Here is a 16,977-nt window from a genome sequence, read left to right on the forward strand (position 1 = left end):
CATACCCTGGATGCCTTGAAACTGCCATTACAAGTGTGTGTGAGTTTTTGGAGAACCGAACTTGTTCTCTGCAAGAGCAGCAAGTGGTGTTAGCTGCTGAGCCATTGCTCCATCCCGTGTGTGTGTGCATATGCACATCCATGTGGGCATGTGCATGCAAATCACTGCAGAAGCTAGAGTTCCACTTGGGAATGGGGTTCCAACTGGTAGTTGCCAGACAGACATGGGTGCTGGGGGCTTAACTTAGGTCTCTGGAAGAGCAGCAAGGGCTCTTAGCCACTAAGCAGCTCTCTTCAGTCTCATGTTTACAATTCCAAAGAGGGGCAGTTGAGTCTCAATGCAGACATGAAATAGCAATGTCTAGGTTAGGTGTGGGAAAGGCAGGCTTTTCTGTGTAAGGGAAATGTGAGCTGAGACTCAGAATGGAGAGAAGTTGGGAAGTAGGGTTGTGAAGGCCTAGACCTAGGTTGACGGGACTGACTGGGGAAGAGGATGTGCCCAGAGCCTCACAGTTCTGCTGACTGGGGTTGAAGCCAGCTGTGCTCTGGCCTAAGCCCCCTTCCGTCAGGAGCAGGCTGTCTGAGACAGCGCACGAACGGTACCATTTTGGCTTCAATCTCTTGTTTGGGGACTACACAGACTGCTGCAAGGCAGGGCCGCCCAGTGGTCTTGTTGGACCAATGTTAAACAGTATCACAGCAAATAGGTTTTACTCTTCTTTATTAATTTAGAAAAAGAGCCCGAGGCAGCTGGACCAGCAGTACAAAGCACCAGGAGTTAATACTATTCTGGTGAAAGGGTTGGCTTTATAAAAGAGAAGGAGAGGCAGGAACTGCCCTGCTTCTGGGGCCAGGCCCAGCCTAGCACCCAGAGCCTTAGAGCAGGACCTGGAATGAGATCCATGGGAGAGGGCCGATGGGTAATTCTGAAGCAGAGTGAGTTGGAGACCATGGTGACAGATGGCAGGCATAGAGGGTCAGGCAGTGAGAAGCATTTTGTGGCTGATGAGGACAGAGAACTGCTGGCTTAAAGCTCCTCCGTGAGCCACGGGCAGGAGCTCTCAGGGGACCTCAGCTCTGGGGCTAGGTAGAAAATGCTGCAGATACTTGTGGACTTCGTGAGTCCAGACATGACTCCAGGGCAGAAGGGCCTTTCCCCTTCTCCACCAGGAGCCATCTTTTCTCTATACTACACATGGGGCTTTAGGGCCCAAGGCACAGGAGAGGCTTAAAGCCTCACAGTGGGAGGAGGAAGGGGAAAGAGTCTCAAGTGCCCCAACTTAGGAAACCAGGATTGAGACACAGCTCAAGATAACAGTGTGCCTGTATAACAGGTTAGAGTATGGAGCAAGATTAGTTTTGAACCAGCTCCACAGCACAGGTGTTTGCATGGACCCTTGGTGAATGAAGCTTACACTATGTGCTGGAAGCCAGCAGACCTGGGCTATATACCCAGTTCTGCTAGAACCCAGCATGCAGAGCTGTGTTCCATCCTGCCCTGATGTGGTCCATCCTTCCTCTTCTGCCAATGAGGTCATGGAAGGGTCTGTGCAGGTGAGCAGAGCTGCCCTTGGTGGGTAGGCGGGAACTGGGTTTAGATGCAGGCATGGAGTGATGGAGAAGGAAGACGTTCCTGCATGGAACCTACTCTCTGACACATTCCCAAACTAGAAAGGCTGCAGGGAGCCCCCCTCTGTCCAGAGGAAGGGAAGGCCATGCAGGGAGACTGCACGGCTCATGCAATCTCCTCATAATCACCACTTGGTAACACTTGGCGTGGAGAGAGTGGGTGGCACTAGGCGACCCTTTATGCTCTTCCCCAGAGTGGGAAGTTCAAGGCCTCTTGTGGATTCTGCCTCTTGCCCTCAGCATGGGATCAAAAGTGCTCATTTTCACTGTGGTCCTACCTCGGGAACAGCCCGACTCTGCCTGGCTGGCACGTGTTAGTTGGTAAGGAAAGGACAGAGGTTCTGACTAGGACAGGGAGGTGGCAGCAACTCTGGCTTCCTCCTCTTTTTCTCAGAGCAGCTCAGTCGACCGAGTTACAGATCTCTTCCACCACAGCGTTGAAGATGTGTGGCTGGTCGGCATAGACGTGGTGCGATGCCCCCTCGATCTCCTGTGACATGACAGTAGGCTCAGCTCTCAAGTCCCAGCACTGGGAAGTGGTCCAGTTCTCCCACCCTTCCCTCAAATCTTGCTTGCCTGCTGCCCTTTGCTCTTCTCAGAAGCAAGACCCTGCCTTTTCTCTGAACACTGCGCACTCCTTGGTGCAGTGACTGTCAAAAGCCCATTTTATTTTAGGGCGACGTCCACTGTGTCTTTCCTGCTCAGAAGCCCCACCGCTCATCTGTTTTGTTTTATGCACCTCCTAGGGAAGGGGGAGGGGTGCAGGAGACAAGTGTGGCAGGAAGGCTTTCACTGCAACCTCCGCTACACAGCCTGCTGCTCACTGCTGTGGTTTAGGAGGGACGATGGGGAGGCTGGAGGTCTGGAATGGAAGCACATGCCTGGCTGCTCACTGGGAGCCTGTCTTTTACCTGAACTGGACTGCACAGGAAAGGAAATTCCTAACTCTTTAGCAGGGGGCTGGGGAGGGGCGAGCTTTCAAAGCCAGTGCTCCATCTCATCTGTATATTTTTGTTCTGGTTTTGACCACCCTCTGTCACCCACTGTCCGCTGCAACTCCCACCCCTTGGCACGTCAACCTACCAGGTCCCGGACATAGGAATCCGGCCTTTGCATCTTCACCTTTTTCCCTGTGCTGGTATCTATCCAGGTGTTAGCCCCATAGATCATGGTGATGGGCACATCTTTTCGAATTAAGTGAATTCGCTCCAACATGGGGCGCCGGGCCCAGCCAAAGGACTCCATCATGGCTTTGAATGCCGTTTCCCCACTGAGGGAACAAAACAGTGAGGTGATTGACATATAAACAAACCCCGAGGCAGAAAATGTGAACTTGCTGCCTTTCAGAGGCTGGGCTGGAACTTACTGTCTTTATAATCTTCTCATAGCCAGTGCCGGCTTATTAAATATTGACGAGATTAGGAGATGAGTGACACACCTCAGGGCATGATGTGAAAACCCCCATGGCATAGGGAGCTGTTCAAGAACACACTGAGTATTTATGTAATATATAGTTACACCTGGGCTGGGTGAAGGGACACAGGAATGGGACAGGTGCTGGGCCTACCCTGCTTGGAGTTAGCACTGTTGCTTACATCTTTGGAAGGTGGTGGCTAAATAATCTGAAGACTATGCTTTAACTCAAAATGTCCTAAGGATGATGATTATTACTATTATCCCCGAGACAGGGTTTCTCTGTATAACAGCTCTGGCTATCCTGGAACTAGCTCTTGTAGACAAGGCTGGCCTCGAACTCACAAAGATCCACCTGTCTCTGCCTCCCGAGTGCTGAGATTAAAGGCGTGCCCACCAACGCCCCGATGTTCTAAGGACTATTAAAAGGGGTTGGAGGTACAGAACATGGATAAGGGGCTTAGCTACTGAGAAGACAGAGGGAGAATTCACTAGAAGTGAGCCCTGAGGAGTGAGCGTTAGACAGAGAAGGATGTGCTAAAGACACTCGGGGATGAAGAATGAAAACGCACCAGGCTTTTAAGACTGGGGATCAGCAGCTGCTGCTAGGGGGACACCACAAATGTGAATTCAATCTCCCTATCAGGTTTATGTGAGGCTGGGACAGGAGCCAACTTTCTGACTAGCTTGTAGCTTTTTGTGGGAGGTAGGGAGGATGAGGACAGTGTTCCCTCCTGGGCTCTGCCTGTTCGGTGTGGTTACATTTCTGGTTTCCTTTGCACCTTGGGATGAATTCTGTCTGTACCAGCAGAAGCAGAGAACATCTTAGGAGACATGGTACCACGGACTCTGCAGTCTGTCAGACATGCATTTAAATCGTGTCTTCTTAGCAAATCGTGTAACCAGAACATACCTCATTTTCTCATATACAAACTGGAGGGAACTATGCTCACTTTCTCAGGACAAGATGAAAAGAGTGAAGATATATACAGAGCTCCCAAGTCTAGGTGGATGAAGAAGGCACTATTCAAACATTTTCCCTCGGGCCAGAGTCATGTTTTCCAAAGGACTGATGAGAATTACTGAAAATCTGTCAACTAGAGTAAAAGTGCTTGGTGCTATAAAATGACTGGAGGGAGAGAAAGAGAGCTGGCTACCAGGATGATGAGCCCATGGGGACTGAGAGGAATCCAAGAGCAGGAAGCTGGGGTGTCCACTTTAACTGCTGAGGTTCCTATGGCGCATTGTTTAGCTGGGACCCTGCTACTAGCTATAATCACATGCAATACTGGCTCCCACGCTGCATCGAGACTAATGCTCACAGGATGGCTGAAAGGTCGAGCCTCACCTCCCTCACAGCCTTGGGGTCACGGTGACTTGGACAGGCTTGGAAAGAGTGGGTCGTTGTCTATGGCTCCTGCAAGGTCAGGGTGAGGTCTCCACAGGGTGGCGCTACCAGTGTGCCCTGCTGGTATCAGCCTCTCACAGAGGGTGGTGCTACCAGTGTGCCCTGCTGGTATCAGCCTCTCACAGAGCCTGGCTGCGGGAGATTACTTTCTTGGCTCTGTCCTGGCTGTCAGTGTTCCCAAACCTGCAGGTCAGCAGCTTTTGGAGCTTGCCTGTGAGTAGTCAGAGATGAGAGCCTCTCAGTTCTCTGAACACATCCATACTTTTAAAAGAGTAGAAGAATTTTCATGCCCATTCTAAGCTATTTTGAGGTGTATATAACTAAAATAAATGCATATTCTTTCTTTGACTATATTCCAGACATGTATCTTATAGATACGTCATGTGTATTTATACAAAGGGACACATTCTAGGAGTCTCTCTGAAGCAATGTTACATAAAATATTAAACTGAAAATGAGGAAACTTGGAAATTGAAGATTGTGGGTATTCAAAGATGTTTCTTTCTCTATTTGCCTTAAAAACAAGCAAAAACCACATTTGCCTATATAATCAAACCAAAACCCAACAATAAAATTTCTTTAAAAAATTAGTTTTTCAGTTAAAAACTGCCTTTTAAATGTTTTCCATACTATTTCCCATCAGGCCAGTTGCTGACTCCTAGGGAAGCCATGAGGTCTGTAGAGAGGGACAGCTTCTTTAATTAAATCTATTATCTTCTATACCTTCAGTGCCCACCCCTAGGGAACTTTCTGGAAATGATCAAGCCTGCTGGTGCTCACGTTCCCCTGAGTCAGAGTTTTATGGAAGAAGACTAAATCACAAAACTCTGCAGCTCTTTAAGCCACCCGCCCTGGGCTGGTCCTGGGAGTTGCCCTCACCTGGGATTCTGTGCATTGCAGTGGTAGATATATTCCGAGATGGTATCGTCCTCAAAGAAGTCTGCAAACTTGCGCTTGAAATCAGGACGGAATCTCTGCACCAGCCCAGGCCCTGGGAAAGGATTGAAGAAACAACAGCATGATGCTGGGAGCATGGCATGTGCCTGCAATTCCAGCGCTCAGCAAGCCGAGGCAGGAGAACTGTTTCAAGTTTAAGTGAGACCCTATTTAAGCCCCTACCAAAGAACAACATCAACAATCACCCAAATCCAAACCACGCAAAACCACAGAGTGGCCAGTGTGGGTGGTGGTGGTGGGGACAGAGAATAAACTCCTGCCTGCTCATGTTTAAACAACCTGAACCAAATTTATCTAAGCATTTGGTTCCTTTATGCATTTAACATGGCAGCGGCAAGAAGGCTGCAGAAGCCTGCTGGGAAGAAACAGACGACTTCAGACGCCAGAGCTCGACTGCTGCTCACCAATGGCTTTAGAGACAGCCTAACATCCCCAAGGAGCCAGGTGATTTTCACTTCAGTAAATCCCAAGACTTTCCCTACAGGTTCACAAGTTCTGTGAGTGTCTGCAGTTAAGAGAATTTTCATTTCCAGTCTGAGGTGTGTCCCCTTCTTCCCCGGCCTCATGGGAACCCTGATAGTTTTTTATTCTTCTGAAGGTAGCGGATGAAACTCCCATTTCCGAGCACTCTCTCACTTTCAGGCTGTAACAGAATACATGGAAAGTGACTTTAATGGCACCACTGGCCCAAGCTCGGGACACTGCGCCTCTCATCACAGTGCACATGTACGCCATCGGTATATGCGGGCAGACTGGAGGACTGGACCTACTGGCCACTTTCTCTGCCCTGCAGGTCTTTTGTCTGGGGAAGAACTGGGAATATAGCCACAGGCCCTCTCTGACACAATGCCATGGCTGCCAGGCAGCCAGCCAACACAGTAGCTGAGGCCCTGAATGAACCTGGCCTGATCCAAGGCCAGGAAAGGGGAGAATGGTCAGAGCGGGAAGGATGGCAGGGGTGTCTGCTGGAGCCACCTGGACTAAGGTCAGCCCTCTGCCTGCCTGCTCCCTTTGGCACCCATGTCCCTTGCTTGCCCCTCTTCTTCCAGAATTCCTGTGCTACCTTCTACATCAGGGCTCATTTTCCACTCTTCCTTAGGAGCCATTCTGTTTCAGCCACTGCAACTAGCGACTACTGGACATTTCTATACAAATATAAGCTATCGGTACAAAACAGGGTCACCAATCTTTTCAATAAAAGGATCTTTTTACTTCACCAGTGTAAAAAGCTCCTCAAAGGGAAGCACGTGGGCAGTGTGAGATGAGACTGCGGAGCCTCTGACAGACGCGCTACAGTGTGGCCTGCTGTCTCTTTTGCATAGAGAACCTTCTGACAGCTACTCAATACTAAGAAACCAAGAACGGAGATGTGTTTCTCTAGAGCAGTGTGTGCACGGTTCAGAGTGACTTGTCTGCACTGTGCTACATTAGAAGCTGAGGTTCAGAGCCCTCCTTGCTGTAGGAACGGGACCGAGTGATAGTTACTGCAGACAGGTGGTCATATAAACTCACAGCAGAGAAACAGAGAAGCCACACGCATAGCCCCTTCCTTTCTTTGGGATCTGCCGACACATAAGGCGGTCATTTTGTTCTCTCTGCTGATACAGATGGAGGGAAAATATGACAACCATCTGAAGCCTCCAATAAAGAAATGCTGTCCTGATGATTGTTTTAAGTGACAATGCCAGGTCAGGCTCTGTTTTATGAACATGTGAGGATGGCAGGAGACCAGGTGCACCAAGGCAGTGGTAAATGGGGTGGCCTCAGTTTAAAGACAGAGTTCTTCTCCTGGAGGTGACTCACCCCAAGGCCCAGCCACTCGAAGAACAGCCAGTGGATTGGAACGCCCCAGGACAGATGCCACAGCCTTGACCCAGGTTGGAGGTGCACGGATTTCACTGGGGTCAGTTGGTCGTAGAGGAAAGCCCCATGGGTCCACCAGAATAAGGTGTTTAACTCTACATTAAGAGAAGAAACAAACAGAGGGTACACTGTGTTTGCCTGGAGGTCTCATGCCTCTTAAACTGCTGGGAAGTGAGAGTTTTAGTGGAAGTCAGTATTGGAATGCGCCTGATAAGGCACGGAGTCAGTCATGAGGGGTGAGGGTAGTTCATATTACCTCTCAGGATACTTGATAGAGTAGGAAGTGGCCAGGAATCCCCCCAAACTGTGCCCCAGGAGGATCATGGTGGGGATTCCCATCGTTTCCCGCCATGTCTCTATTGAGGTCACAAACTCATCTTCAGCTCCTTCTGGGTCCCTTGGGAATGTTGGCCTTGAGCTTCTCCCGAAGCCAAGCAGATCAAAGGTATGGAGAGTGCGGCGGGTACTCAGCGAATCCATGTTGAGGATCCAGAGGCCCACGCCGCCTCCAAAGCCATGTACCATCACCAGAGGGGTGCGATCCTTTTGCTCTGGGCTCACAGTCACCGTCCAGATCTTGTTCTGGTTTGGGAGGGAAACATAACGGGCCAGGAACTTGTTCTGGAGACCTGGGAAGGGAAGAATTCCAGGATAAACCGACAAGCCAGTAGACTGAAGCCCTCTGTGGCTGTTGCTTCAGTTCTTGCCTCTATGCTCCCTTCCTGTAATCTGTGAGCCACAGAAACTTTTCCTCCCCAGGTTTGATTTGGTCACTGTTTCATCTCAGAAACAAAAAGTGACCTTCAACAGCTCCTTAGACTGGCTTTAGCCTGAACCCTAGGTTAGTAGGACAAGCCCCTTCCCCAGCCCTGTCTTCAGATCTGATCCAGTCCCTTGGCTTCTACCTTTGATTTGATGTGTAAGTCCTGGACTTTTCTTTACCAAGAATCTCGCTAATTCCATTCAGAAAGAACTCCCTGTTCTTGATGTCTTTAGTGATTTATATCCACTGACTCCGATCCTTAGCCCTAAATCCCCAGCTGTTCTTGTAGTATGGGGAACCGAGAATATCTTCCCAATGACAGCAATTTTATACAGTCATTTAAAAAGACTTACTAAGTACCAGAGTAAGTTTTCTTTTATAATTCATAAACTAATGAATTCAAATCTAAGGGAAATGTGCAGACCATTTGGTCCGTAGGCTATAAGAGGGATCAAGAGGCTGTACCCAACTCCCTTTGGGTCCCTGATGTCAAACGATCCTTGGACTCTGAATTTGCATGTGTTTGGAGAAGAGAGAGAACTGTGGTCTAGCTGGGTAGAGTGGTGATGGGAGTGGGTTGAGCCAAGGGATTATTCCTCTTAGACACTGAGGTGGGGCAGTGTTTATCTTTTTGCTAGTGTGCCAACAGTCATATGGAAGAGCTTCCTGGGTGAATCAGACGCATCTGGATGGAGGCTTGAGAGCCGTGGTTCCTTTCAGGCCAGAGACAGCAGCTCCACCTGGGCGGAACAGCAGGGTTGGGCATGATGGGGTGGGGTTATGGGGAGATATGAGCCTGGGGTCTTGCTGGAACCAAAGGCTAGTGCTGCTCATGGGTCACCTTCTTCAATATTGCTCATGCAATCTGGTCTGTGTGAACTCCAAATAACTGTGGTAACCAGGCAGCTGGTAGGTTACATCTAGTAGAAGGCAGGAAATGGCAATATTAGAAAACACAGGATTGCTGATACTCAATAGGAAGGCGGTGAATTAAAATGTGCTTAGTTATGTGTTTAGGAGAGAGGGAAGAAAATGAAGAGATAGGGAAAAGATGAAGGGGCAAAGTATCTGTGTGCATTAATGCACACTGGAATGTGTAGGGCCTAAGGTGAAACTGGAGGATGTGGAAGGGGTTACCACAGGGCTAGGGAGTTGAGGGACCACTGTTATGAAATACTGTGTCCTCTGTCTGCCCCTCCCCTCAAACCACCGATTTTCTTTCCTCTGGCCCATACACTGCTCATCAGGAATCGGTGGGCTCAGTGGACCCAGCTTGGAGAAGATCTTGTATCTTTTCCAGACATTTAAAGGGAGGTACAAACTGTTTCCTCTACTTACACTGGAGGATCCTGGCTTCCACATTCTTCAGCTGAGACATGGAAGTGGGGCGCCAAGTCGGGAGCCAGCTACTCAGCCAGCCCTGAGGCCTACGAGACAGAGAGGCACTTGTTGGCCACACTGAAAAGTTCCCAGTCTTGCTGATAGCTCCATGAGTTATCAGGGTACAAGGTGTTTCCTAGCCGCAGGAGCCTACTCCTCATGGCCGTCAGCGTCAGCAATGCCCTAGCAGGCCCATATACTGTTACTTTTCCTTGGCAAATGGCTATTGACAACAATGGCCCTTGATAGATATTACAACACCATGTGCACAAAACGACTTTTTCCCATCTATTATCTTCCTGGAGTGTCACAATTCCCCATTGTTAGTGGTTATCATAATTTATGTTCAAGGAGATTTCAAAGGGAGAGGGAGTGACTTTAATATTTCCATTATTTCCGTCACCCCCAGAACTAGTTGTTCTTTTAGGGGAGGACAGACAAGTTTCCATGCCATCTGTTATCTTACACGCTTCTGGAAGTATGGGCCGCTGTTAGTCCCTGATTGCGAAATCCATCAGCTCTGAACTTGGAGCTGGGATAGGCAGGGAGCAGGGGAGGGCTATCTGGGTTCATGTCCTACTGTCCACCAAGAGACACAGGTGACTCTGGCCTACTTCTTCAGGTTGTAAAGTGAGAAGAAAGCTTACCTATGTCCTAGAGTAAAAGTGGTAACTCATCCTACTTTCTCCTTCCCACCCAGTGACTAAGCCATTGAGGTTACAAGCCCCAGTTCTGGAGTGAATAGAACTCTTGGCTCTGAATTACAGACCTGCCACTGATAAATAGACTGGCTCTGAGGTCCAGATAGGAAAGGAACCTTGTCAAGTACCTGCCACAAACTGAACTGCTCAGTGAATCACAGTTTCTACTCTACTTCCCCTATCTTTCATGTTATTCCTCTTTTTGTGAACTCTGCCTAGGTGAAGGCTATAGGATGGTTGCCAGAAGCTGCAGCAAGGGCTTGTGGGTATGAGCACGAGAAGGCTCACAAGGCCACCCTGTGGAAGAACCATCCCAGCTACTTGTAGCGTATACAGAGCCGCCCCCCCCCCCCGAACATCACGGGAAGCACAGATGCTACATTAGGGTGTTTTCTGGAAAATCACCTAGTTCAGCCTCTGCTTCTCAGGTGAGCAAGCTGATTCCCAGAGAGGTCACCAGCAAGTTAGAAAAAGAGTGCCTCCTCTGTGGAGCTTCTAGTCCCAGCTTTTTGAGGCACATATGAACATTGCAGTATATAACCACATTTTATTTGTATCTATTTTCTGAAGGGAATGTGGTCTAAAGCCAGAAACTGGAGTTCTAATCCCAGCAAGGCCACTTAGCAGCAGCGAGATAGTGACACATTAACTTTCTGTGTCAGCTTCTTCAGCCGCAAATGGGAGGTAATTGTATCTACCTCACAAGTTTCTAAAGAAATCTGTGAGTTAACATCTAGAACATACAGAACAAGGCTTAGAACTTAATAAACCCCTCAGCCGATCATTACCTGTATATATTACTATTTTTAGGTAGCTGTTCTCAATGAAAGTGTGAGGTTTGAAAGAAACCTAGTGTTGGTGTGGGAGTGGTATATAAAAGGCTTCTATCATGTGAAAGCTGACAGTCTCAACCAATCTAATCCTAGGGACACCCAGGACCCTTTTAACCATCTACCAGAATTCCCTGTTGGACTGAAGCACCAGGACCAGGACCACAGCTCTTGACCAGTCTCAAAATAGAAATGTCCCCTTTGCACTGTAGAGACTATAACCAGTCAGATCACCGCACCGGAAGCCCACATATCTCTGTAACTGCCTACAGGAGCTCATGGGAAATGCTCTCCTCCAGTGTGCTTCACAGTCCTGAAAGGGGCGGGGGTGGGGAGTACTGGGTATGTGTACACCTTTGCCTTTCTTCTCCAGACACTGATCCAGACAGAGAACAGGCCCTTGTCTTGTCTCACTGTGCGCTAGTGCTATCAGGGAGGAAAGGGCTGAGATGGGAAAGTGAGGCCAACTGCACAGAGCCCCTTCCTGGCCCGGGGAGTGCCTCATCCTCATGGGGAAACAGAGCAGTTCTGTGCTGGGAGAAAACCTGTTCTAGACCCCTGGAATTTTGAGCAAGCCTCTAAGTTTCTGTGGGCACCAGCATCTTCTAATTTATTTGTTAAACAGAGCTGAATGACCTGCATCTTTTCTGGCTCTAGTGCTGTTTCCCCGAGTCTCTGTAGGCATCGTAAATTTCCTCTTAGAAAGCAATACTCTCCTGAGAAGTTCCTTCAAGTCCCCAGCGCTATTATTTACTATTGTTACAAAGTTAATTCCTTCTGCCAAAAGGACAAACATTAGGTCAAGGGAAGGCCTTGTTCCCATGAAACCCTTGGAGCTGAGTCATTCTTCAAGTAACTTTTTCCTGGTCCTGTTAGACCGTCATCACACCACCCACAGGTGGCATCCCAAACTTGATGCCCTTGGGTGAGCGGTACCCTCCCCCCAACCTCAATCTAACAAACAGAATTCTGAACCCACTGCAGTAAGCATGTGTTTATAATGATTAAAAACATCATCAATTAGGATTGCAAGCAGAACGTGTCAAGGCGGCCAAGGGCTAAAAGAACTTGCAAGCCAGGTCCACACTAATCCCAGCGCGGAGGGGACTTCTCCCTCCCGCTCATTCTCCTTCAAGGCCTTTCACACCCACGACTTTGGTCCAGGGGCAAGTCTCCACAAGCATCCAGCTGCTGCCCCCACGTCCGCGTCTCTCAAGCTTGCTTTGGGGGCGGGAGGAGCAAGCTTATCCACTGCACATTACCACCAATCAAACTGCGCTACCAAGGGTGCTCGCGAAGACTAAGTGGAAAGTCATACTCCCCAGGCTGCACACAAGCTCAACCCTTAGCGCTCCCCCAGCTCCGCAGCCTCCTTAGCGCACCCCATCCCTCCCTGGAAGCCAACCTGAAAAGGAAAGACGGGAAAGTCTGAAGCTGTCTGCAATCACAGACAGTCCCCGGATCCTGACCCGGACAGACAGACAGAGATAGAAAGAGAAACGGACAGGAGTAACTCACTGCTGCTCCAGATCATCAGCCATAGTAAACAAGCCCTGCCGGGTCGAGCTGAGCCAGCCCATCCCTCCGCCTGACGCCAGAACCAGCTGACCCAGGGAAGTATCGGATAACAAAGGGGGCGGAGCCGGAGGCGGGGCCTGGGCCGCTAGTGGGGTTCCTGAACCTGCGCCCCGTCCCACCGGCCAGCACCACTCCTGGGCTGGAACCTGTGGCGTACTTCCTTCTGTTGCTCCCGCTGGCCTGCGTCCGGGCTGAACACTAGGGTCTCGCAAAAGTATGATCCTAATCCTTATCACCCACCTTTGAGGGACAGCGAGGGAGACAGGTTTAGAACTCCCTGTTCCTCACTGAAATGCCATCCGCCCCGCCTCCATCTCTCCCACAATTAAAGAGTGGAAGGAACTGCCTTGACTTTATCTCACACTCCGGAGCTTCCCTCTATGGCTCAGGTCCCTGACACTTCACTTGCCTTTCCTAGTTCGTCTGTTAAAATGGTTTAGATGTTCGTGGAAACATCATAGGTTGCCCCCTAAAAAGGGGCCTTGGATATTGTAACCCAAGATCTTCAGATTTCAAAAACACAAAACCAAAATGCCTAGTTAAAATTGAATTTGAGACAGAAAGCAATTTTTAAAACTAAGTATGCTCCATGCAGTATTTGGGACATCCTGTATTTACAGCTCTAAGCAGAGCTGTGACATCTGTCAAGATAAGTAAGCATTCCTCTGCTCTGGGGATGTCTGTCTCCAACCTAGTTTCCAAGGAAAAATAGCTCCATCCTGCTCCCAGAGGAGGACCAGCTAAAGAACTAACATTAAGGCTGGGCATGCTTCATGTATGTGGGTGTGGGATACAGAATATTAGATGTGACGACGTATCTGACCCCAAAAGCTCTGAGCACATTTTCGGTGGGTTCTGCGGAGGAGTTCAAATCTTGAAGCTGGCTGCAGAACTCACCTGAACTGGCAAAGGGGGTGTGATATCACCAGAGCTGCTCCATTTCAGATTATCCTCTCCATTAGCTTAAAACCACACTTCAGGAAAGAGAAATTTACAAAAATACCTTTCTTTTTTCCTTTTCCTTCCTACCTCGTTCTGAGATATTCTCTCTCCTCCCTCTCTCTCTCTCTCTCTCTCTCTCTCTCTCTCTCTCTCTCTCTCTCTCTCTCTCTCTCTGTGTGTGTGTGTGTGTGTTATGTGTCCCTCTTGATTTATATATGGGGATGACCTCCACCTTGTGATTCTCCTGTTTCTACCTCTGGAGTGCTGGGATTATGTTCTGTGCTGTCAGGCACGATGGTTCAGGATGGGGGCTGAATCCATTGTTTCCTGCCTTCAAGGCAGGCACTTTGTCTGCTGAGCTATGTTCCAAGTCCTAAAGCATTTTTTCTTTGGTCTTCTTGACAGGCCTAGGAGATTCTGAGAGTTCTTCTTCACTAAAACACAGTAGTGTTAAACTGATCATTATAAGGGTTTAAAGTTTAAGAGAACTGGAATTTTCATTTTTCATTCATTCTTTTAGTGGTCCTAAATTCAGCACATAGAACCATTGGGAAGCCTGCTACCAACTTGGACTTCCAATTCCTCACATCCTAATACAGCTAGTTTGTTCTGAGTCTGGAAAGCTGCAAATTTTCCAGAAGCATTAATAATATTCTAGGAGACCTGCTAGCTAGTTAAAAGCCTCTGGTCAGAAATCTGGGCCAAGTTCAAGTTCTTGGCTTTCCCAATTTCCGTTTCCTGATCTTGGGCAAGTCATTTTATCAGGTTGCTTCTTCCTCTGAATTGTGCCTCATGAGAATTAGCTAAGATAATTCCAAGAAACATTCAGCAAACTTACTTACTCTAAAAATGTTATGTCTTATGTTCAAAGCCAAACATGTTGGCACAAAAAATCCAATGATAAAAAGACAGGAAATGAACTGCTCTGGTGGTCCACACCGACTTCCTTAGGGGGGCTTTGGAAAGCTGGTAACTATGTAATCAGAACTTAGAGCATCCCACCCCAACAAAGAGACCTCTGTCTCGCTACCACATGACTGTATTTTCTTCAGAACATCTGAAAGGATCGTGAACATCTATGTTTCTCTATACTAGAGACTAAGTTTTGTGGGGAGTCTTACCTATCTAGTATTCTGCTTTGCTCTCAGCATCAGATGAGTCAGGGTAGGTGCTTGGTACTTGAATGGCTGGGTGAACAGTTTAGTAAGCGGAAGCATGAATGGTTGTCTACAGAATGAAGGGCTAAGTGCTAGCTAGGGTTGGGGGCTATAATATAAGTGACACTAGATAGAAATCCGGGGTTGTTTTCACAGGATAACTAAAGCGCCCACTTTCCTGATAACCTATAAAATGGGGGTCCTTTTGAGGCAAGGCTGATCATGTGGAACTGAAATGTTCTAGATTTTAGAGTGCATCTCACCACAGCACAGAGAGCATTTGCATTCTGTTTCCACATGTACCGAGTAAGCTTTAGCAGGATTTCCTGTTATAATAATTGTTTAGAAGGAAGAAATTTGAATATATGAAAAATGCCTTTTGCAATTAAAGTTATCCTTAAGGTATTCCCAGAACTGAGATAACTCAGGATTGGGTGGATCTGCTAAAACTAGATACAATGAAATGGACCTTTGGTACCTATCTAGACAGGCCTCTGGAGAGAAAAATGTATTTTCCCTTCTTATCTTCAAGTCAAGACACAAGATGTGCATATATGAAAAAATGCACCCTCCTATCTACAAGATCATGATTTTAAATGTACTATTATTGTCTCTTTAATTTTTAAGAGATTATTTTATGTGTATGCGTGTTTTGCTCAATTGTGCACCACAAGCATGCTTGCTATCCAAGGAAGTCAGAATGCACCTGATTCTCCTGGAACTGGAGGTATGGATGGTTGTTAGCCTCCTTGTTGGTGCTGGGAACCAAACCCAGGTCATCTACAAGAGCAACAAGTCCTCTTAACCACTGAGATCTCAGCAGCCCCTTTAATATATTCTTTAGGGACAGAAACTAATTGTTTAACCATGGATAAGCTGGTTAAGCCCAGCCCTGGAAGGAATGAATCATTTCTTCGAATGGGTGCTGCTGACTTTTGAATGAACAAGGTGAGTCTTAGATTAAACAAAGGGATTGGTGAGTAAAACAGCTTCAACGTCCTCTGTCCAGTGATAGCATATGTGGCTTAATATGTGAGGTAGGTACACATGAGTGGATGCTCACACTGGCCAAAACACCATGTCAGATTTCCCTAGAGCTGGAGTTACAGGCATTTATGAGCTACCTGACCTGGGTACTGGGAACTGAACTCAGGTCCTCTATAAGAGCAGCAGGCACTCCTAACTGCTGAGCCACCAATCCCACCTTTGGCTTAGTTTCAAATGAATACAAACCACACATTTTCCTTGGTTACTCCTAGCTATACTTCTATTGCCCAGGTAGCCACATGTGTCTAGCTGTCCCCATGCTGATTGCACAGGCCAATTTAATTTCATCAAAGGAAATTCTCCTGGACAGGGTAGTGCTGCTTAGCATGGTGTTTTCAGATCCCTCTTGTAGGGAGCTCAACAATTCTTAGTAATCCTCTTCCCTGGGTAAATGATACTCTCGTAAAGGAAAATATGACAAATTCTTTTTTGTTGCCAGAGAAGACAAGATTGAAGTGCTCTCAGTGTGTGTGTGTGTGTGTGTGTGTGTGTGTGTGTGTGTTTGTGGTTTTTCGAGACAAGGTTTCTCTGTGTATGCCTAGCTCAGTTTATAGACCAGATTGGCCTATAACTCACTGAGATTCACCTGCCTCTGCCTCCCAAGTGCTGGGATTACAGGTGTGCACCACCACCACCTGGCAAGACTGAAGCTTTTATGGGACTCCCCAAAGAGCTAGGAAAGAAGGAAATCAGAGAAGGATTCCGAGTTGCTATATTGCAGGGATGATGGGATAAAGGGATACAGGTTCACTAGAGACATTTGTTGCTTGACTAGAACTTGGATAGAAAACACCATAGTTGAGAAAAACTCACTTTGTGTTGATTGAAATTTGATTCTGCTAGAATTTTCTTTTTGAAAAGAATCCTGTGCTGGAGGTATGGGTCAGAGGTCCAGTATTTGCTTAGCATGCTAGATACCCAGAAACATGTAACATACAGGCAGCATGCCTTATTTGTTGAATTAGAGAACAAGGAAAGAAGGGTCTTGGTCTAATTGGGGCCAAAGTTTAAAAAGTGGACGGTTACATGTGGGAGAGAAGGAAAAGGAGTCAAGGCCAAAGTAAAATACAAAGGGGGAAGAACTGAGTCTCTTCTCCATGGAGAGACTCTCTTTACGAGAGTCTTTTCCTACACTGACTTAGGATTCATGTTTGTCATAGTAGAGAATATAATTTCTTTTTTAAAATATTTATTTATTTATTTATTTATTTATTTATTTATTTATTTATTATGTATACAATATTCTGTCTGTGTGTGTGACTGCAGGCCAGAAGAGGGCACCAGACCTCATTACAGATGGTTTTGAGCCA

At 47.6% G+C, this 16,977-nt stretch overlaps 1 protein-coding gene across 2 annotated transcripts; it reads right to left on the reverse strand.

Moving 5' to 3' along the window:
* Window positions 1-703: 703 nt before the first annotated feature.
* Abhd4 (abhydrolase domain containing 4) lies at window positions 704-12,550 on the reverse strand. 2 transcript variants are annotated; one of them, XM_005370496.3, is made up of 7 exons: window positions 12,462-12,550; window positions 9,371-9,459; window positions 7,526-7,898; window positions 7,210-7,364; window positions 5,329-5,440; window positions 2,712-2,898; window positions 704-2,118 (listed from the first exon to the last, which is right to left on the reverse strand). In XM_005370496.3, exons 1-7 carry the CDS (start codon window positions 12,521-12,523, stop codon window positions 2,029-2,031), a joined length of 1,068 nt encoding a protein of 355 aa, XP_005370553.1. In that variant the 5' UTR covers window positions 12,524-12,550; the 3' UTR covers window positions 704-2,028. The 2 variants fall into 2 exon arrangements, with proteins under 2 accessions (XP_005370553.1, XP_026633475.1); XM_026777674.1 differs by lacking the exon at window positions 12,462-12,550 and adding an exon at window positions 12,349-12,401.
* Window positions 12,551-16,977: the final 4,427 nt, after the last annotated feature.

Source organism: Microtus ochrogaster, unplaced genomic scaffold (genome assembly GCF_000317375.1).
Source record: "Microtus ochrogaster isolate Prairie Vole_2 unplaced genomic scaffold, MicOch1.0 UNK80, whole genome shotgun sequence".
In the NCBI taxonomy this organism is placed as follows: domain Eukaryota; kingdom Metazoa; phylum Chordata; class Mammalia; order Rodentia; family Cricetidae; genus Microtus; species Microtus ochrogaster.

What these genes read in the sequence shown, in the direction of transcription:
- Abhd4 (XM_005370496.3), bottom strand. Translation starts at nt 12,523, where the DNA reads ATGGGCTGGCTCAGCTCGACCCGGCAGGGCTTGTTTACTATGGCTGAT. An exon ending in GGAAGCCAGGATCCTCCAGT is followed by an intron (nt 7,899 to 9,370) that starts GTAAGTAGAGGA and finishes TTCCCTTCCCAG; the next exon opens with GTCTCCAGAACAAGTTCCTG. An exon ending in ATTCCTATGTCCGGGACCTG is followed by an intron (nt 2,119 to 2,711) that starts GTAGGTTGACGT and finishes GTCATGTCACAG; the next exon opens with GAGATCGAGGGGGCATCGCA.